General features: G+C 32.8%; 2 protein-coding genes across 2 annotated transcripts; one reads left to right on the top strand and one right to left on the bottom strand.

The window, feature by feature from the left end:
- Positions 1 to 419: 419 nt before the first annotated feature.
- On the bottom strand, positions 420 to 899 carry LOC133286403 (probable transcription repressor OFP9). The gene has a single exon (XM_061483817.1). It carries the CDS (start codon positions 897 to 899, stop codon positions 420 to 422), a length of 480 nt encoding a protein of 159 aa, XP_061339801.1.
- Positions 900 to 4,301: 3,402 nt separating this feature from the next.
- On the top strand, positions 4,302 to 11,618 carry LOC133286394 (pyrophosphate--fructose 6-phosphate 1-phosphotransferase subunit beta-like). Its single transcript, XM_061483803.1, has 16 exons — positions 4,302 to 4,539; positions 4,617 to 4,778; positions 4,902 to 5,023; positions 6,083 to 6,136; positions 6,227 to 6,333; positions 6,672 to 6,777; positions 7,302 to 7,365; positions 8,498 to 8,586; positions 9,046 to 9,177; positions 9,321 to 9,491; positions 9,586 to 9,701; positions 9,912 to 10,023; positions 10,179 to 10,263; positions 10,594 to 10,638; positions 10,942 to 11,010; positions 11,186 to 11,618. The coding sequence occupies exons 1-16, from the start codon at positions 4,344 to 4,346 to the stop codon at positions 11,260 to 11,262; spliced, it is 1,707 nt and encodes a 568-aa protein (XP_061339787.1). The 5' UTR covers positions 4,302 to 4,343; the 3' UTR covers positions 11,263 to 11,618.
- Positions 11,619 to 21,596: the final 9,978 nt, after the last annotated feature.

Raw genomic sequence — 21,596 nt, 5'->3', positions numbered from 1 at the left:
AAGGATGGTAGACAATGATCCAATCCACGAAAGCATAACTAGTAATGAAAAAAAAAATAAAAAAAAATAGGAATTCTAAGTCGAGACTTGTCCCAAAGTTTAGGGACAAATTATTTTTAACTTAGTTTTGTGTCAATAATTCCTCATTAATGATTTCATGCTTGATGTGTCGTTTTTCATGTTGATTAAATGCTTCTTTTTTTATTTCATTTACAAAAAAGAAGAAGGATTTGTACAGAGCTCAAACCTTAACTTATCAATGGAAATTGAACAAAGTTTCTTGTATACTAAATGACCACATCATCTTGAGTTCTTTGTGAAATGGCAAGCTCTCAGATAATGCATATGGAATTTGTAAAAGCTAAACTATCTCCCGACTTGCTTAATTTGTTCTGGAAATAATTGGCAATTCCACGTTGTTACCAATGGCTTTTACATGATAAGAACAAATTAGTACAAACATCATGAAAAACCTGAAAGATAAGAGTATGGTACTCTTTGGAGTTCATAGAGATATAATAGTTCAATAGACTACGAAGATCTTTCGCATCTTGAAGGCGGTTTGCAGTTATCATCTCCATCATGGACTCTCTAAAGTCCTCTCTTGGATCGTAAGAGCATTTCTCCATTGCTACCATCACAACGAACTTGGTTCCTTCTCTGCTCTGATGCCTTCTTCTCTCTACATGTCTAGCTTCAACCCTTTCTCTAATCATTTGGTCAAGTCTCTCTTGCACCATGGCATGTGCCAGGCTAGATACAGAAGGGAACCTATCAGAGGCAGAGCTTTCTGCTTCCTCTGAGGAAGAAACACTAAACCTGCAACTGCAACACAAGGCCCTGCATCCTCTCTGTTGAAGCTGATGCTGCTGCTTCTTCTGTTGCTTTGAGACTTTCATTCTAGGACACAAAGACTCAGCTTTGAAGGTACATCTGTTCAAGAATAATCACTTATGCACAATTGACAAGTGGGACACAGCAGTGAACTAATCATTATGTTTTGTTCTAAGAACACTCAAAACTAAATTAGGTATTAGCTTGGAGGGCATATGGGGGACATTAACTATAGTTAATTGAGCCAAATATCATTATGCTTAACTAGACCTATCATGATCTCAACCATTTTAAGATAACATTAGGTGGCCTTGCTTTTAAAATCTGATTAATAGCGAAGGAAAAAAGAGAGGGGTCATGAGATGGAGCCTCTCTTTAATAAGAGCTAGTTGATGAACATAATTGCTTAGTAATTTAACATACCATAATCCTCTTGATTGACCCAGTTTCTCTTTGAAATTAAGAAAAATGATAAAAAGCAATGGATGACCGATCTCTAAATTAGTTAGAGTTATAAGATGTCTAAATTCACTGTCTTCTACTTCAATGATGCTCTTCTTTCCCAATGTTGGATAAATGAATTCCTATTTTCAACCATTTTCTTTCTCGTTTCTTGTTAAATTGAAACTTCTGTTGCACAATTGCTTTTGTGTGCGGGAGCAAGGTAGTTAAGTCCAATTATGGTGAAAATCTCAATAAAGATACGCAGCTAATTAAGAATCTCTTTAACAGATTCGTCTTTGTATGCTACACAGTACAAAGGCAGCAAAATTGGTACAGAAAGCAAGAGAAGGTCACTGGCTGATTAACACGTGATTATCATTGATTACTTTGCTAATTTGGGAGATAAATGATCCTCGTTTTTTTGCATCATTAAGTTTAATATGTCAGTGGTCAGTACATCCAAGTTGTTTATGCATGCCTTGATGCACATGTTGCTATAATGATTTTTACTCGCTAAAGATAAAGCTAAAAGCATAAGTCTCTACAGAGGAAAGGATTCATAGACTAGGGAGATACGAGACAGACTGTCTCTTAAAGTTTTTGCTTTTCTTAAGAAGAAGGAATCAGTTGAAAGAATGAATGGATTCGTATTTTTCATATGTAAACCACATAAGTGACTTCCAATTCTTTATATTTCCCATGACAAGTTAGAGTGAATAATGAATGTTTTCTTTTTAACATGACATTAGGTCCAGTAAATGATTTGAAAAGAATGAAGACCTTTTTTTTTTTTTTTATAAATCCAAAAATATAAAACAATAATCTTCTCATTGAGCCTAAATATCATTGGTCCCATAATTTTGGCGTGCTTTAGATTGACGAACATATTTGAAGTGCCATGGAAATACCTACTTCCTTATGAAAACAGAAAAAATTATGAATAAAATAACTATAAAAATGGGATAATAATATAAGGGTTTAAATTGTCTCCTTTCATAAAAGACAATTATCTTATGCTAGTAAGGCATAAAAAATTGTGTCATTCTTTTTTATTTTTTATTTTAAAAAAAATGATGGGATCCTCATAACTTGTTTCTATGCATGATGCAAGCTATCTTCTATTAAAGGAGATTAATAAATCCCATAACATAAATAAATTACTATTTGATATATTAAGTAAATAATATACTCAGTACTCGCTACCATAGTTATTAAAATTGGACCGACCCGGCCGGGTCGATCTGAGAACCGGTAAATCGGTCATATAACCGGTCCGGTTGAAGCAACGGACCGGCCATGTATCAGAACCGATGCGACCCGGCCAGTTTTCAGGAAAACCGGTGACCCGGTCGATTAACCGGTGACCCGGCCCGGTCCTAAAAAAAAATCATAATGGACATATTTGAATATTTTTTTTGACTTACATAAGTGATGTACCTACAACATTAATATTGTCTCAATTGTGCATTATGCAGAATATTTTGATTTGATTTATAGTTAGAGATGTCATTTTCTGAATTTAAAGCCCGTATCACGATCATTATATTTTTATTTGATCATTTATTGAATAATAGTATGTGATTTATTATTTTTATATTAAAATATTTGAAATCTTTATTATTTTTTTAGATATTTAAGTATATTTATAATTTTTTAATATAAAATATAAAATTACATATAATTATTGGATCATGCAATTGAACCAGTGACCTACTGACATACGACCGGGTCAATGACCCGTCAGTTTTAATAAAATTGCTCGCTACTTCCGTTTCCAGATTCACGATATACTTTTGCCCTGTTACCATGGGCTGGTTTGGAATTGACGAGTTGTCTGTTTGTGAAAGCCCATCATTTTAAAAAATCTGTGCAATTTGAAGGCCAGCAGTTTTTGGCTGTTATTTTCTCCCAGGAAACGAAGTGGATTGGAGCCATGGATATTTCGTTGACCCGATGAGAGATATGGAAAAAGAGACACAGAATCAATAAATCAAGCCCAGCTCTTAGCTCAAGAGAAACAACAGGATCCGTACATAACAATTAACAAAATCAAACCCTTGACATTTCTGTAAATTTTTTAAGAATTATATTATGGGCTGTGTATCTTTCCGGTGACCGTAAAACTTTATCTTCTCCAGCTGAAATAAAATTAGAGTAGGGCCTACCATTTTTTTTAAAAATAAAAATAAAAAAATAAGTGAAAATTTTTCTTGAGTCTGTCGCATGAAAAGAAAACATCAGCAAATGTTTTTTTCCCTTATATTATTGAGACATTTAATTTCAGTAGCAAATAGATTAGCACTCGTGCAGTTGACAAATTTGAAAAATATTCTACAAAAAGTTACAAACTAAAAGAAAAAAAAACAACAAATTTAGAACTATATTACATCTAATATATCATAACTCTCCATCTATTTTTCCCCCACTCATTCTATATGAGCAAACTAGCGGAATTTTGCCAAAGATGAAAAGAGTTTTCATCGATTCAATAAAACTCGACATAATTGATAGATAATTGGATCCCTTAAATATACTATCAGGTATTTCAATATATGAAAATGACTTTATTAATAAAGGCAAAATTCATTTCAATAATCTCTGCCACTCAAAAGAATTAATCTTCAACCGTCGATTAGGCGATATCGTGAATTATACTAAAAAATCAAAATAAAACTCCCATCACCAAAGTAGTGATTAGAATAATGAAAAGGGAATATCCCATGCTTCTCATTTACACGCATTAATAGGTTCACCAACCAAATCGTATCACTTTATCAAGTGTTTCGTATGTTTTTTTAATCATGTCTACTCTACTTTTTTATCCTCGATATTATTATATTATAATCTTAATTAACCTTCACTTTTTTTTTTCTCTTCTATTAATATTCTAATCTAAAGATATTAAAAGTAATAATACAGTAGGTATGAAAAGACGAGCATAATATTTTATTCTAAATTTTATTTATTTTTGGTAAGTGAAAATTTGGTAAGGACGTGAAATCCCACCGATCACACGCATTGTAACTCACTCAACACCATCTCACTCTCTCGTCAACAAAAAAACAATGGCGCCGTCTGTCGCAACAAACGGTGGTTTCGATGGCGGCAGGATCGCTTCTTCTTCGATTACCGGCCGATTCGCCTCCGTGTACAGTGAAGTCCAAAACAGTCGTATCGACCATGCTCTCCCTCTTCCCACCGTTCTCAAAAGCCCTTTCAAGATTGTCGATGGTCCCCAAAGCTCCGCTGCTGGCAATCCAGGTCTTTCTCCTTCACTTTCTCCACCTTTCATAATCACTCCTGCTTCATCTCAATTTTCAATTTTCTTGTTTTTGCAGATGAGATTTCGAAGCTGATTCCGAACCTGTTCGGGCAACCGTCGGCGATGTTGGTGCCGAGTGATTCGGATGCACCGCATCCGAGTCACAAGTTGAAGGTTGGTGTGGTTTTGTCCGGTGGTCAGGCTCCTGGAGGTCACAATGTGATTTCTGGAATTTTCGGTAAGGATAATTTTTAATTTTCAATTATCAATTCAACTGAATCAATGTTTATTTTATTTTTCAATTCTATCGTCTAGTTTAATGTGGTTAGCTTTCAATTTGTACATTTGATTTTCGTTTTAGATTACCTGCAAGAGCGAGCAAAAGGAAGCACATTGTATGGTTTCAGGGGTGGTCCAGCTGGCATCATGAAATGCAAATACGTTGAACTCAACTCGGACTATATTTATCCTTATAGAAATCAGGTTTATTGTCTAAGTTACAAGTTTTTGGAATATACAGCTTCGAACTTGACTTCAATATAGTCTGCAAAATTTATTGTTTTTTAATTTTTATAGTTCTTATGAAAATTTGTTACTTATATCTCTGGAGCTTCACATCTTCCCTCTGTACATTGTGAGTCTACAACCGGTAAAAGCAACTTCATTTTCTCTAGAAGGTTATTGTGGAATAGATATCTGCCTTTCCCTGCAATCAGTGGCGGACTCAGGAAATTTTATTGATGTCCGCACACTTAGTGGCGGGTTTTCGGGTCTGCGCCCGGAAAAAAATACATTAAAAAATAAAAGAATATATAAAAAAAAGAAAAAGGAAAACTTCAACTTCAACTTCAACTTAACATAAAAAAATAGTAATCAAGAGTCAACTAAGCTATTATAATAGAATGATTATCTCCTATACACCTAAAAATATATGAGGCCTGTATAAGGTTATGTGAAAAGACGAAAGAAAAATAAAATTTAAGTTCAATATACTTTTATATGTGTGTATTTTACCTTATAGTAAGATGAGAAAGATTATATCCATTAATATATTGGAATACCAAAGGTGCAGGTATAGAGTTTTAAGTTTAGCAACATTGGGATTAGAGCATGGTTGGGAAGGGAAGAGAGGGGAGCGTGATAATAAGTATTAAGGGGAGGGGAATTATTCCATTTTCCTTGGGCAGTGGCAGAGATACGGATACAGAGAAAGGTCTTTTTTTGATGTATTGGGTTTGAGACTAATAAAAGCCTCATGATTGGAGAAGGCATATCCATGGAAGACTGTTCCCACTACTACCCAATGACCAAACTCTCCTCGCACTAACTCTCCCTCTTCATATGTAAACAATTTTTTTTTTTTTCAAAAGTTTCTGTATGCACTTGTGGATAGTTGCATGTGAGTAGGTGCACCAGTGCCTGAAATGTTGTCTCTATATCTTGACTTCTAATGCTGTAAACGTAAATGATTTCAAGTGTCCTACTATTGTTACTATCTTTTATAGAACAATGATCACGAGATTGAATAAGTTCTGTTGGCAGGGTGGCTTTGACATGATTCGCAGTGGGAGAGACAAGATTGAAACTCCAGAGCAGGTTAGCCTATTTGTCTGCTATATTGATTGTTCATTTGAACTCTTTTATAGCTTCTTCGAGTATGAAGTGTTATTTATTTTACATGTGCAGTTTAAACAAGCTGAAGAAACAGTGCAGAAGCTAGACTTGGATGGGCTTGTTGTTATTGGCGGAGATGACTCAAACACCAATGCATGCCTCCTTGCTGAGTATTTCAGGTTTTTATAAATGAATTTTATTTTTGGAGTAGTGGTAAGGTTGTTCCTTTGCAACCGGAAGGTCATGGGTTCAAGTCTAGGAAACATCCATTTTGCAAAAATGCAAGAGTAAGGCTACATACAATCAACCATCACCCCTACCCTAGCAAAGTTAGGAAGCCTTGTACCCTGGGGTTTGCCCTTTTTTTATCTATGTCCAAGATCAAGAAGCTTTACATCTATTATATAAATTTGTTTGGCATATATGTATGAGAACAGAAACAAAACAGTTTCCTTTCATGATAATGCAAGTGCTCCTGTTTGATTACCTATGTTTAGTTTAATTTGGATCTATGCAGGAGCAAAAATATGAAAACTCTTGTGATCGGATGCCCTAAAACCATTGATGGTGATTTGAAATGCAGAGAAGTTCCCACAAGTTTTGGGTTTGATACAGCATGCAAGGTGCTTTTGAGAATCAATCACAGTGCAGTTATAATTTTGTATTGGTCTAATCTTTTTCATTATTTAAACATTTCAAAATTGTAATCTTGTCTATGGTTCACCAATAATTTGCTAAACAAAAAATTATGGCTGGGAATGGGAATTTGGAGGTATATCAGGGTGCTTTTGAGGGCACCAGATGCATTTCTTTTTCTCGAGCAATACACTCAACGTTTTGCATAGAATATTTCCTTCTTCAACCTTTATATGTTCCTTGAATTGTACATAATTTATGGGATGTTCAATTAATGCTGCTTTTTCTTTTATCGTATGGTGCGCCATCAGCTTGGTTTATTAGTGATTAAAATATAACTATGATATATGTAAACCCTATTTCCTGTAAATGCTTTTAAATAATAATGTCTAATTTCAGCCTTGCCCGTCATTGATACTAATTGCTGATTGTTGTTAGATAAACTTTTGGATACATGTTGCGTGTTTACATGGTCTGACCATGTTCACATTTTTATGTTAATTTAATGCAGATATACTCTGAAATGATTGGAAATGTTATGATAGATGCTCGGTCAACTGGAAAATATTACCATTGTAAGTATATGAAAGTGGGAAACTTTTTAGAAGTATAGCAATCAGAGATTGGATACTTTGCACAGTTGTCCTGGCCAATCTTCAATTCACCACCTTGGACATGCTGATAGTGATTCCTGTTACGAATTTGCTTCCCATTTTTTACAAAATAGACCACTAACCTTTTAAGCTTTACACATTTTTCACTTTAGTTCCCCGGATCACTTGTTCTTATTCTGACATGTGAAGATATGAAGTCATATTTTCGATTCTTTTGTTTTGAAATTGCAAATACAATTATATTGACCGCAAAACCATGTTTCAATACTTAAAAGGTCTTTATTTGCAGCTTATGCCATCTTCATTTGATGCAAATTACATGCTTATATGATGTCTTCCTCTCCCATTGACTTTTGAAACAGAAGTACCTTGTTCATACATCTTCCTTGCATCATGTCGATTTATGTCTTGTTATATGATGATGGATCCAGAAAATTATATTAAAGTAAAATATGGAGGCAAGCTCCTTGCAACAATTTAGCACAACAATTGCAGAAACAAACATAATAGTGCAGAGACAAAAGACAATTCTGCAGAAAAGAAACAAGTAAAATGCTCCTATCTCCCTCTAAGGTCAACAACCCACACCTTAGAGTTCCCCAAATCCCATTCCAAATTTAGCTCAATTCATGCGTGAGGAATCTCACCCCAAGCACCACCTACATATAACAACCTCCCCCTCCACGTTACTTCTCTCTCTCCTCTAACTAACTCTTCTTACTCATTTCCTCCCACACTAACTTTAATGGGCTCCTTATTGCTGGACCTGGGCCCACTTGTCATAGCCACAACATATGACTTCTCTGTTTTACATTCTCTTGAATTGTATGTGTGCTCATGGTTTACTCTTGGGTTCATATACTTTCATGACATTTTATTGAATCTTTGGCAAGTCCATGAATATAAATCTATGCCCTCAATATTAGATTTGATAGAATTGGTTCTGTACTTCTTGGAACTTCCTTGTCATTGAATACCAAAATATGAGGCTTCAGATTTTTATTCTCTCTCTCTCTCTACACACACACACACCTGTTCATTATTGTTCTACTGGGTTTTAAGCAATGGATAAGATATGGTCATCTGTCTGCAGTTGTGCGGCTTATGGGGCGTGCAGCTTCACACATTACACTGGAATGTGCTTTACAAACTCATCCAAACGTTACTATTATTGGAGAAGAGGTTTGTCATAAATCTGATCATTTTATCTAGTGTTTGGGCTGTTTAGGGGTGTTGATGAAATCAATATAAAATGCATCCATGTTGATCTTGTGATTAAAGTTTGCTAATTGGCTCTCCACTGCTCATGATTTTTTTTTTTGTATTAATTTTTAGTGAAACAAAAATCACTGTTTGGTACAGCTTTGTAACCAGAAGTAGATATAAAATACGTAATCCAAAATTTTGCTTGCATTTGGGCCTGAATAATCAATATGATGTATGGAACATGATATATCAATGCTGAAGTGCTGATGAAATATTTAGCGGAGGCTTAAGTTACTAATAACTTTCAACGTTCATCACTTCCTCTCCTCCCAAGCAAAAGATACATTTATTTGTGCAATTTTTCTAAATAGATTCAGTGACATGTCAGGGGTCTCTATCAAATATTTTATTTGACCTGTAAACATCGTATTTCAGGTTGCTGCCAAGAAGCTGACACTGAAGAATGTCACTGATTACATTGTAGATATTATTACTAAAAGAGCCGAGGTTAATTATAACTATGGGGTCATTCTTATCCCTGAAGGTCTAATAGATTTCATTCCTGAGGTAGCTATCACTCTTTTCATAAAAAATAATTTATTTTAATTGTTTTTCTCCCTGTATGATGTGTTGGCATCTTTCCATGTACAATCAGTATAGAAATGCATCCTGATGATAGTCATTTTTATGTTCTATTGTGCCATTTGCAGGTTCAGCACCTAATAGCAGAACTTAATGAAATTCTGGCCCATGATACTGTGGATGAGGGTGGGCTATGGAAGAATAAACTCACCGATCAGTCATCAAAGCTTTTTGAAATTTTACCTCAAGCAATTCAGGAACAATTAATGCTTGAAAGAGATCCACATGGAAATGTTCAGGTGCTTAATGGTGTTATAGTGCTATGCTTGCTGTGTTTATTTTGCCCCATTATGCAATTTGACTAAGCCTCAATGTTGGTATATTCCCATTTAGGTTGCTAAGATAGAAACAGAAAAGATGCTTATACAAATGGTTGAAGCTGAGTTGGAGAAGAGAAAGAAAGAAGGCACATATAAAGGCGGATTTAAAGGGCAGTCTCACTTTTTTGGGTACTTCGTCTAATAATTTAGATATCATTCTTGGAGTTGCAAGGTTTGATGATATAAGTTGCTATGAAGCAAATAAAGTTTCTATGGACATGCTTTATGATTCGCCTTTAACTTGGATTAAAAAACCTCTTCACCATACATTTGCTAATGGTATCCATATCTTTGGTTTCATTGGTTAGAGTTTGTAACCCACTCATTTAAAATATGCAGCTATGAAGGGAGATGTGGTTTGCCAACTAATTTTGATTCTACTTACTGTTATGCATTGGGTTATGGTGCTGGAGCACTCCTTCAAATTGGGAAGACTGGATTAATATCATCAGTTTGTGCTTCTCCTAATGCTGTTCTTATTATTTTCTAATTATCAAATGAAATATTTCTTCTAGATTGGTCTTGATGATTGATTATGGTTGAATTTGTTTGGTGATGCGGAAACCATCAACTAAATTCTTGGATTTGCTATGATATTTTGATCAGGTTGGGAATTTGTGTGCTCCTGTAGAAGAATGGACTGTTGGTGGAACTGCACTTACCTCACTGATGGACGTGGAGAGGAGACATGGTACGTATTGTGATCAATGGGAGCTTTTGCTTTACCCCGATGCCTTTTCTGTGAATTTCCACTCATTAAATATCCTTTTGTCTCCATGTTGTTACAAAACTTAGATCCATAGTTATACCCAAATGTTTTGCGGCTAGTACTGACAATAAATGTATTTTAAATTGGAAATATTTTCCTCTATGTATTTTGTGGACGATAAATGTTCACAAGTTGTTTCTTTTGACAACGTCTAGCAATGTTAAAATTCCGCTGACTTTGTGTATATTTCATTTATTTGAATGCTTTCTCTGACGTTCTGCTGTTTATGAATTGTGTTGATTTTCTTTGCAGGTAAATTCAAGCCTGTTATAAAAAAGGCAATGGTGGAGCTTGAAGGTATATATATCTTTACTCCACCAAAAATAGCAAGAACTGTATTTTTCACTCACATGGAAGGATAACAATGAAATGAAAGGAGAGGGAAAAATATTTTCTTTTATGGGCCCATAGTGTGGTGCAAAAGATTTTTTTTTTTCATTAATCACCATGAAATAGTTGCCCAAACTTCAGTCATGGATCCAGATTATCAGTTCTTTAAAATGTAGATTTACAGTATCAGACACTATAATGATTGCTGTTGTAATATCAGCTCCAATTATCTTGGTTACTGAATGACTACATTTCATGTTGAATCTTCAGGGGCGCCCTTCAAAAAGTTTGCCTCCTTGCGTGATGAGTGGGCCCTAAAGAATCGCTACATCAGTCCAGGTATGCATTAAGTGTTGTTTCTCTGTTTCTTTTGTCTGCAGCTAAGAAAAGTCATGCTCCTTGCTTAGTTTGTAAATTATATTGCCGTTTATGTTAGCTAGAAAAAGTCCTGTAAGTTCATATCTGTTTCTATGTTGAATTGGGGTAACTCTCATCATGATAATCTTAACTGTAGGTCCGATTCAATTCAGCGGCCCAGGATCCGATGCAATTAGTCACACTCTACTATTGGAGCTTGGTGCGCAAGCTTAGGCATATTATGAGGCCCTCGTTTTGGTGGCAATTCATATGTTCTTTTGGGAACTACTGCAAATATAATATAGATCGGAGATTAGTTAGGGCTTGTGTTATTTACTTTTTAACTTAACTAGAGAATGCTTTATGAGTTGGTGGATGTGCATTAATGGGGAAACTCATGTTGCATCAGCATCCTCGACTTATGTTCATGTGGGAATATTTCTCTGCATTCTTCTAGTTCAATTTTCTCTCCATTTTGGTACCGTAATAATATCAAAATTGTGGAGTTTGAGCACCTGGCAGTCGGAAGATTGTAAGGTGGATTATGTTGTTTACATAAGATATGGAAACGAAATGGTCTAAACCTGCTTTGTGCTTTTGAACTTGTGTGAGCCTCACTACCGTAATGCGTGATGTTACTCTTAATTATCACATTTTTCCCTTAGCCACAGAATGTAAATTAGATCTAGAACTTTTGATTTAATGGTTTAGATTATTAAAGGAACAAGTTTAATTTTTATTTAAGCTTGTAAACTTCTTTTTATAGTGCCAACTAAAATGGGGAGTTCCTTTTATTTAGGGTTGTTGGTTTGGTAGCAATTCATTTAGGTAGTGTTCGGTTCGGGAGAAATTTTTTTTTACTAGGAAAATGTAATTGATAGGGAAATGGTTGGAAAGTGAATTTGGTAGGAAAATGTAAAAAAAATTGTTTGGTTGACTCAAATATTACCAGGGAAATTTATTTAAATATGCAAAATTTATGTTCGGGAGAAACTTTGCACCTGTTTTTTTCACTTCTCCAGTTATCTCAAAATACCACATCTCAAGTGGTATTCTGTAACAGTGAATTTCATCCAAAAATCACACAAAAGTCATTTTTCTATGTATCCTATTTGCCTGGTATTTTTTGAAAAAACCTGAACCAAACGTGGTATTTTCCAATATCCACTTACACTTCCATCAATCCCAAAATAAACCTTCAACCAAACACTACCTTACACGTTAGGATTTGGATAGTGAGCTTGATTCTTGAGAGCTGCAGTTAGTGAGGAGGGTGTACAGGCTCAAAAATTAGTTGGATGCACTAGGGCTTCAGTCGCCAGTTAGTATTTAAAAAAAAAAACTTGGGTGGAGAGTTTCTTTTATGGATAATAGTTTTTTTATGCAATAGTAGAAAACTATTATCTCCAATAGATTCATTTGTGCATGTAGAGTTCATTGTCAGACATTGATAGAAAAAATAGAGTGGAACTCACATTAAATTTGTATGTGTAGGAAATGATTTCTTTCTTATGTAACATGAGAATAAATAATTTGAAAATCAAACTTCTTCTTTCCTTAATTATTTGAGATTTTGCATAAAATATAGTGTTCTTTACTAACTTGTTTTATGTTTTGGTAATTGGAATGGCAACCGATTCGGTATGCCTTTGCAGAATGTTACTGCTGGGTTTGACGCATCAAATAATTGAGGTTATGAATGGTTCATGACTCGTTCTCTCTGATGTTTTGTAATTTGTTGAAGATAAATGATGGATCAAGTGGTATTTCTTTCGTATACGTCAAAAAGAAACGGATATATTGCAAGATACCTTTTTAACACTAGTCCTCTTCAATAATACTTGATGAAAAACATATGCTGTGTCACCTCACTTTGAATAAAAAGAATTTAGGACTTTTGGAAATTTGTGCATTCTGTTAAAGTCTAAACTGATGATATAGGCAGCGATCACGGAGCCGAGAGTCCTGGTCTAGGTAGACATTTTTGAAGTAAGATAACTGTCTTTTCTGAAGGCGTGGTTCGGTATGCCTTTGCAGCATGTTACTTCTGAGTTTGATGAATCGAAGAATAGAGGTTACGAATTGTTCATGACTAGTTATCTCTGACGTTATGTGATTCGTTGAACGTGAATGATGGATCAAGTGATATTTCCTACGCGTCAAAAAGAAAAAGATAAATTGTAAGCTACCCCTTCAACAGTACATTTTGTATTATTTTGGTGAAAACTTATGTAGTGTCACCTCAGTTTGTATAAAAAGAATCTAGGAATTTTTGAAATGTTAGTGCATTCTATTAAACTCTAAACTGATGAGATAGACAGTCTAGACGTCTTATCTTATCTTACTTCAAATCCTAGTCTGAGAACACAATTTTGAATTAAGATAAGATAACACCGTCCTTTTAATATGAAGATATGACTTGTATTTGTCTTCACTTGTTTTTACTGAATATAATTTGGAACGACGCATTGAAGCGGATGAGCCAGTCGCGCGATTCAAAACAGCACTGTGGACAAATATTTGACAATTTGACCATTTCAATTTTCATGGTCATTCTTCCCTTCAACTTCTCCACCTTAAAATAATTGGACTCTACTCTTCCCCTGCAATGATATAGCACAGGAAAGAAAATGAAAATGTAAATTTGATATAAACTTGAGCTCTTATGATGTATATCTGTTACCATTTATCCTTTTTAAGAAATAACATACCTGAAATTGATAACATACTTGCACTCAATGCAACAAAATGTAGAATTAATCACTTTCATATCTTGTTCAAAAAAATTTATAATGTTTATTTTTCATTCCTTAGCAATATGAACCAATTACTCTACTCAAATCAAGGCTAAGCATATGTGGGATATTCTATAATATGACATTAGAATTTCAACAACATTATCGTTTGGATCAACAATTAATGATCACTTGGGTTTCTACGGTGCAGCTTGAAACGCGTTGAGGCTCAAATATGGTGGGGTGGAGAGTTTGGGGAAGGGCAAAAAACTTTTGGCTAGCTATTGGCAGTGTGTGTGACAATCAACTAGACGCTTTACAGTCATAAAAGATGTACACGAAAATGCATCTATCTCTTTCTTTCATTTGTACACATTCATACGTTCAGATACAGACACGAAGGGCTTAAAAGAACGCTAGTTCAGTAGCATGACTCGGGAAGCATGCATCAACTCAAGGAACTTTAAGGTGTACAACTCAAATAAAATAAATGTCTAGTGGACATTATTATTGAGCCATTGCACATGACTTAATTTATGTCTCACCAATATGGGAGGTTGGGTTGGGTCCATAATTCTGTAAGCTTGTGTGGGATGGGGCATATGATGGATAGCTGTGATAATTTGGAAGCAAATAAAATAAACACAATCATACAATATTCTGCTTCTGCTTCGCTTGTTTTCTTTCCTTCTGCACCAAATTGCCTTCTTGTGAAGTGTGCATATTTACCTGGGTGAAAATAAGTTAGGCTGGGTAAGTTTTGCCTTAAAGAGATCAGCTTTCTGTAAAATATTTTAAGCTTGGTCTGATCTATTAGTCTCTTACATGCCCAAATTGTAAGTCTTTGACCTATATCTAAAAAACAAAAACTTTGGTCTAAGTCTGTTAGTCTGTTTAATCTTATTAGGTATTCAATAATTAAAAATAATAATTAAAATAATAATTATTTTATTTTATTTAAAATAAATAATATGATATAAGTCGGTCATAGGATTATAAGCTCAGCATGTAAAAGAAAGCCTATAATATGTTTTCTAAATAATTTTTTTTTAAGTCTGAGTCTCTTCTATTTAACTATATATAATAAGCTGAGTCTGATCTTATGTAAGCCGAATCATAGGCCCCTATTAAGCCGACCGACTCGTATATCCCTAAATTATTTGCGCTCACATTGAATATGCACACCGAAAAGGAGAGTCAATTTTTTCTTTTTAAACTGAAGTGTTTTTTAATTTAAAAAAAGGAAAATAAGTTTCTTATATTGTATGAAATAATTCTGTCTCATACATACACAAAAGGGTGGATGAAATTCAATAATTTTGTTTCTCTTAACAGATCTCACTCAATCACTTTACAAACATAAAAAATATATTCCTCTTAAAAAAAAGTTGTTATTTCTACGTTTTAGTTTTCTATACTTTTCTTATACACTTATGACTTACCTATCTTTTATGCCAAAAAGGGAATTTATCTTTCCTTTTCTCTCTTTCTTCAATTTAAAGAATAGGTAACAAACAAGATAAGAATTTAAGTGTGAGAAGCGTTTTTTATTTTGGAATACACCGTTGTTTTAGTTATAATAATAGCTTATTCTTTCACATGCTCTGCTCATTTTTCCTTTTCACACAGTGCTTGCCACTTTGTAGAACAGCGCATGAGAACTGTAGTCATCTGTATCTCTTCCCCACATTGGAGAAGTAGACACATTCCTACACGTTTCTAAAACTTATAGATTTCGGACAAAACCAAATGTAAATAAAAAGACATTATAATGCAGAGCTTAGTATATAATAGTTTGGTAGGTACCAACAAAAGCAAAAGTTGTTGGGATTTATGATTGAGTGGATGACTGTAGCAAATCAATGTTGCATCACTGAAAGTGAAAGAGTTGAGTATATCTCGCTAGCAACCAATTGCAACAGGTAAAGGGAATGTTATCGTTTTGCTTTTGCCCTTAATTCAGTGATTCTTCCGAACAAATAGTATGATTGTGAATAGGATACAAATTTAAGTTCTTTCACGAGTGAGATAAACATAATGAGATGAGATTCATATTATTTTTTTTGTTTTTATTTTTTTCAATAAAACTCGCATTTTTTTATACTTATCTCTTTTGAAAGAATATAAGTTTGTGTCTTTTAAAAAGACACATTTTTCCCATATCATAAGTGACTTTTCGTTTTGTTTTTGCTAGAATTATTGAATAATGATTTTTCTCAACCCAAACCATTTTCTTTCATCTCTCAAGCAATTAATTATGCCTATTTTTTTCTCGTTAGAAAAAACAGCTAGTTTTTGTATGTTTGCAAGAGGAAGAGGAAGGAAAAGTTTTTATTTTTTTTATTTGTGTATTTTGGGTTTTTAACTAATCTTTACTTAAAATATCAATGTTGTCTTTTTCTTTTCTTTTTTTAAAAGTGCTTGAGTGTTAAGTCCTCCAATTGATAAGTTCAAGTTTTTTTTTATATTATCACTTCAACTATCATTATGAGAAAAGGAAACAAGTTCTGTATTTAGTAACTTAATTGATAGATTAGAGAAGTTTAATAAGACCTGTTCCTCTCAATTCTTCCCTTGTTCATCACACTAAATAAGACCCCTGAGATGACAGTACAGAAGATTCTTAATTTATTGGTTCAACAGACTAAACTAAGGTAGAAATCTATTAATTAGTAGAGACAATATATAAGTTTCAGATTATTGTACTAGTGGACGCCAAAACCAACAAATTAATTAAGTGTTTGCGGTTCCCCAAATGGTAAATAATTCGCATGTGATATGATACCCCATTTTCCCAACCCAAGAGAATTATAGTTAGTTGTGATCTTAAAGGCCTATTAAGTTGGTGGGTGACCATCACATCGTAACTATCAAGTATCAACCCACAAAAGAAGGTTGCAAGGCGACATTGTCACAATGAATGAGAGCATAAAGTACACTTCCATAGTGGAATCAATGGATAGAAAGAAAGAAGCTAATTCTGGAAGGGGAAATAGTAAGCAACATCAAAGTCAATAGCGTAATTATCGAGGGAGTGAAATTGAACAAGACCAAAGCCTAGTATTGGGAGCCACGTCCTCTAGGATAGGGTCCGAAAACATACATAGGTCCTCAGTCCTAAGCTGTCCATGATAGCTACTTTGCATCTTCTATTCTTTTGGATCCTTTCTCGTTGTTTCTTGGGTATTGCGATATTAATTAATTAATTAATTCTCGGTCTTCTGTTAAGACATGGACCTAGACCTAGTGCCCGGTTTAAATGTCGGGATTCTTCATCTCCCAATTTTAAAGGATGAGTTGGTATTACCTATTACAATAGTTTTGTAGCTCTATTATTGGTTAAAATTAATTGTCCATTTTCTATCTTTATGAATTAATATCCATTCAATTAGTTCTTTTTATCTATGACTTTATAACTTACCTAATCTCAATCACAATATGATATTAACATCTCATTAAACTATGTAATTAAGTAGCATTGCTACAAATAAAATGTGGAAAATAGAAATAATATATATTGCAGCTACCCTTTTTTGTTCCAATTAATTTCTATAAAAAAAAGAAGAGAAAAGAAAATTGTTTCTTACACATGTACAAAACACTTTCTTCATATTTATATGTATGTGTTAAAAATAAAATTTAAGTTTTCCAAAAAAATATATAATTAGATAATAAAACTATTTATACACACACATATAGCTTTGAAGATGTGTGGCTTGGGGGAGGGTTAATTTGGAATTTTCCAAAGTATATAGGACAAAGGTTCTCGGAAACACGTGAAGTTATTAATAAATTTTGGATCAACACTAGGCTCTAGATTATCCAAAATTGTTCACCTTATACCATTACAGCTCACTCGAAAGAAATTTCTTGCAATTTGCAAGGTGTATAGTGATGAGTGATTAAACTTTTCGAGTTTTCCCTTTTTATCTCTGTGTACCTAATTGAGGGGAGACGAAGGAAAGTGACAATTCCATACGATATGACCGCATATGAAAGTCATCCAATGTAATTAAAGATTCTGGTTGATTAACTGAGACCATTACCAATCTCACTTAATAATATATGAAGGTGCTTGGTAGAAAATATTTTGTAGAATTTTTTTCTAAATTTTTAATTTTTGGATATTAGCGTAAACGAAATATTTTCATCGTATTTCTGAAAATTAAATTTTTCAAATAAAAAAAAAAATTCTTTTACCAAACACTCCTAAGTATTGTCTTACTTTATTGCTCATTAGTCATTATGATTAAATTGCCCCATTAATTATTCTTCGGATGAAAAAGCACTCGTATGATTATAAATAATTAATCTAAATTTAGTTATTTGGTTTTAAATTGTGAGAGAGAAGCTAGCTGCTTGTAAAAGACCTTGTAGATACAAGCCTCTGCTCTTAAAAAATATATACTTAAAAAAAAAAATTACCACTCCCGTTAAATCTTATTAACAAGTGTGGGATAGAGATAATTTTTGTATGTAATTTTAACCTTACATAATTACAAATATGCTATTTTTTAAATTCGAATCCATTATCTTTCAGTCTTAAAAAATAGAAATTTAAACTTCTCCTTTTACAGAAAGAGTTTTCCTTCTCCTACTAACCCATAAAATGTGAGGTCTGCCACTTTGTTTATGAAAAAAAAAAAAACGGAGACATGAAAAACGAACTGAGACAAAAATATATACTTAATCTTATAAGAAAAAAAAATAAGAAATGGAAAACCACAGCTTCTGCTGTTAAAATGCATTGACAGCAGAAGTTGTGGCTTTTCATTTTTCATTTTTTTTTCTTATAACATTAAGTATATATTTTTGTCTCAGTTCGTTTCCCAAAATGCATTGACCAAACTCCTTTGGCACAGGTGGTAATGAGTTTGGGTCCCTTAACTAGAGGTCTCGAGTTCGAGTCTTAGGAATGAAAAAAAAGGATTTGGGAGAGCCGCCCCTAAAAGGGTCCGACAGTGCTCGATTGAGAATTAGTCTTCAGTTATGGCCGGAGGATACCCTTCAGATTACTGGAAAAAAAATGCATTGGATACAACTAGAGCTGCTAGAATGGGCTCGGCTCGGCATACCAACTCGCCTAACCCGTCAAACGGGACGGGACGAGCTACATTTTTCAACCCATCTTAAAAGCAGGGTGGGGCGGGCTCATTTTTTGGCAGGTTGGTGGCGGACCGAGACAGGTTAGTGTAAAACAGACTCGGGCTTGCGGGCCAACCCGTCAAACGGGAAGGGGAGGGCTGAGTTTTTCAGCCCGCTTTCAAAAGCGAAACTGGACGGGCTGGCTCATTTTTTGACAGGTTGATGGCAGGATAAGACGGGGCGGGGTGGGCCGCACACTTTGACACTTCTAGATACAACTTCCACATAACTTTATTTGAGTCTATTTGCTTTTACTTAAAACTTTTTTAAATTTTTTTTAACTAAAGTGAAATCATATTACATTTGTAGTTGTACATGATTAGGATAGCAATAGTCGTCTAGTAATTATTATTTGTGATGTTTTCCGATATTAAATTGTTTAAAATAATATAAATGTTTTGTATTTGTTTATGGGATAGGATATTGTGACAACCAAATAATGTTACTGCCAATGTTACTACCACATCTTAACCGTTGATTTTCGTCAATCAACGGTTATCATTTTTCAAATCAAACTCATTAATTAATTATTAATTCGCAATAAATGATAACCGTTGATTGGTGAAAATCAACGGTTAAGATGTGATAATAACATTATTTGTTGTCATAATATCCTATCCCTTTGTGTATAAGGAAATTCTTTTCTCCAACTGCAGAGATAATTATCTCAAGTCAAGAGACATAAAAAGATGTGCTTGTAATTTTTTTTCTTTTTTCTTTTTCTTTAATTTATGGGCTTCACATTTCTTATTAGTGTAGAAAAAAAAACTTCTCTCATGTTAAATGAAAAAAATATTACCATGGTTTATATAAGTATTGACACTTGTATTTTTCTATTCAAATTTTTTAACAATTGTGAAATTCAAAATAAGTGAGATTTAAAATCACATTATGGTGCGTGATTATTAACACTTGCATTTATCTATTAAAAAATTTAATTATTTTTTATTTTGAACTAACTGAAATGTCTTTCATCAATTTATGAATTTAATAAAATCTAATTTTTCTTCTGTCAGTTATACTTGACTATTTCCCATTTAATTGTTTAATATTTACTTTTTGCAAATAAACTTTAAAAAATATAAATACAATTCTTAATCACGTTATTATTACGTGAACGGAAAATAGCTAGGAAATAAATTATATTCTCTCTTCCTTTTTTCTCAATGGTTTTTAATTTTATTATTTTTTGGCAAAAATGTGTTTCATTTTTAACTCAAAATTATAAACAAATTACTTTGGTAGAATTATATTTCACTACAACAACAAAAAAGGTCTTTTAATGTGTCTATAATTTATTTTTATTTTTTTGTTCTGTTGGCTAAGTTACATTCAATGCTGTTATTGAAAAATAATTTTCTCAGGTTTATTCTTTTAATATGTGAATCAAATATAAAAATTAATCTTCGAGAATTTAACTACCAGTTATTAATAAAATTTACAACCCTAAGATAATAATTATTGTTATTACATTCCAAATATTTCTAATACAATATTTTTAAGGAGATAAGCATTTAAACAATTATTTTGTCCCTAATTTTATTTAAGTTACCAGATAATTATTTATTATTGCTTTCTCTTTCTTATATTTTAATTATTTTAATAGAAATTTCGAAGTACTTATTACATTTAATATATAAGTATATTCTAAATTTTAATTAATAATAACAAAAAATAAAATAAAATAAAATAAGTAAATAAATATACATACATATATATTTAAATTAAATTAAATTATACAAAATGTATATTTAAAATTTTGAAATGAACATTTTTTAATAACGCAAAAAGATATTTTATGACAAAATAAATCAAAACAAAAAAGTGATGGACAAAAAAAATCAGCTTACCAAAAAATAAAGGAAAAAGAATCATTTCTTAATATTTTTTATTTTCATACTGATAATGTGGTTAAATATTTATTTGTATCGGTAAAAGAGATTTATAGTAAAAATAAACAAATTATAAAAAATATAACTGATAAATAAGTAAGCGCATAAGTACTAAATATTTAATTTATCAAAAAATATACATTAATAAATATTATTTTAGGTGAAGAAAATTTAATAATTAAAAATTTATGACTAATAAGAAAGACTGTTAATAACATCCCTCATAAGAAAAACTGAAAACACTATAAAAACAAAAGTACCAATGATTTCACCTCTAAAAAAAGAAAATACCGATATTATGGTGACAATTGATAAAAAATAAATAAATTGTGAAATCAAATTGCCTAACACGTTTTCATATAATTTATTCTAAAATCAAGATATATCAAATCCACTCAAACCATTATTACAGATTGCAGACAACCTGGTTATAATCTATGTAGCACCAATATCGACACAAGACACGTGACACGACACGACACTCCAACACGTTAATTCTAAAAAATGTTATATTTCGATACGTTAGAACACGTTTTGATATTAAATAATATTTTTAATTTATGTAGTGTATATTATATTTAATATTCAATAACTTAACAAAAAAATGAAACTAAACTTATAATATTCATCAAATTTGCAAAGAAACATAAGATATTCCAAATATTTATATTAAACTTAATAAAATGATAATCGTAATCCAACAAATCTAATAGTTGGAAATAAAAACTCAACGCAACGCAACCTTTGAACCTTTTTTTGAAGATCTATAACGCGTGTTAGAATATCCGAGAGTATC

This window comes from Gastrolobium bilobum, unplaced genomic scaffold, assembly GCF_033153095.1.
Source record: "Gastrolobium bilobum isolate Gb01-03AN ecotype WA unplaced genomic scaffold, APGP_CSIRO_Gbil_v1 utg16135, whole genome shotgun sequence".
Classification (NCBI taxonomy): domain Eukaryota; kingdom Viridiplantae; phylum Streptophyta; class Magnoliopsida; order Fabales; family Fabaceae; genus Gastrolobium; species Gastrolobium bilobum.
The sequence above is the reverse complement of the archived record's forward strand: the minus strand, read 5'-3'. Positions and strand labels throughout refer to the sequence as shown.

Coding starts and splice junctions, on each gene's coding strand:
- LOC133286394 (XM_061483803.1), top strand. CDS start 4,344: ATGGCGCCGTCTGTCGCAACAAACGGTGGTTTCGATGGCGGCAGGATC. Junction 4,779..4,901: donor TGTGATTTCTGGAATTTTCG/GTAAGGATAATT, acceptor TTTTCGTTTTAG/ATTACCTGCAAGAGCGAGCA. Junction 9,178..9,320: donor TAATAGATTTCATTCCTGAG/GTAGCTATCACT, acceptor TGCCATTTGCAG/GTTCAGCACCTAATAGCAGA.
- LOC133286403 (XM_061483817.1), bottom strand. CDS start 899: ATGAAAGTCTCAAAGCAACAGAAGAAGCAGCAGCATCAGCTTCAACAG.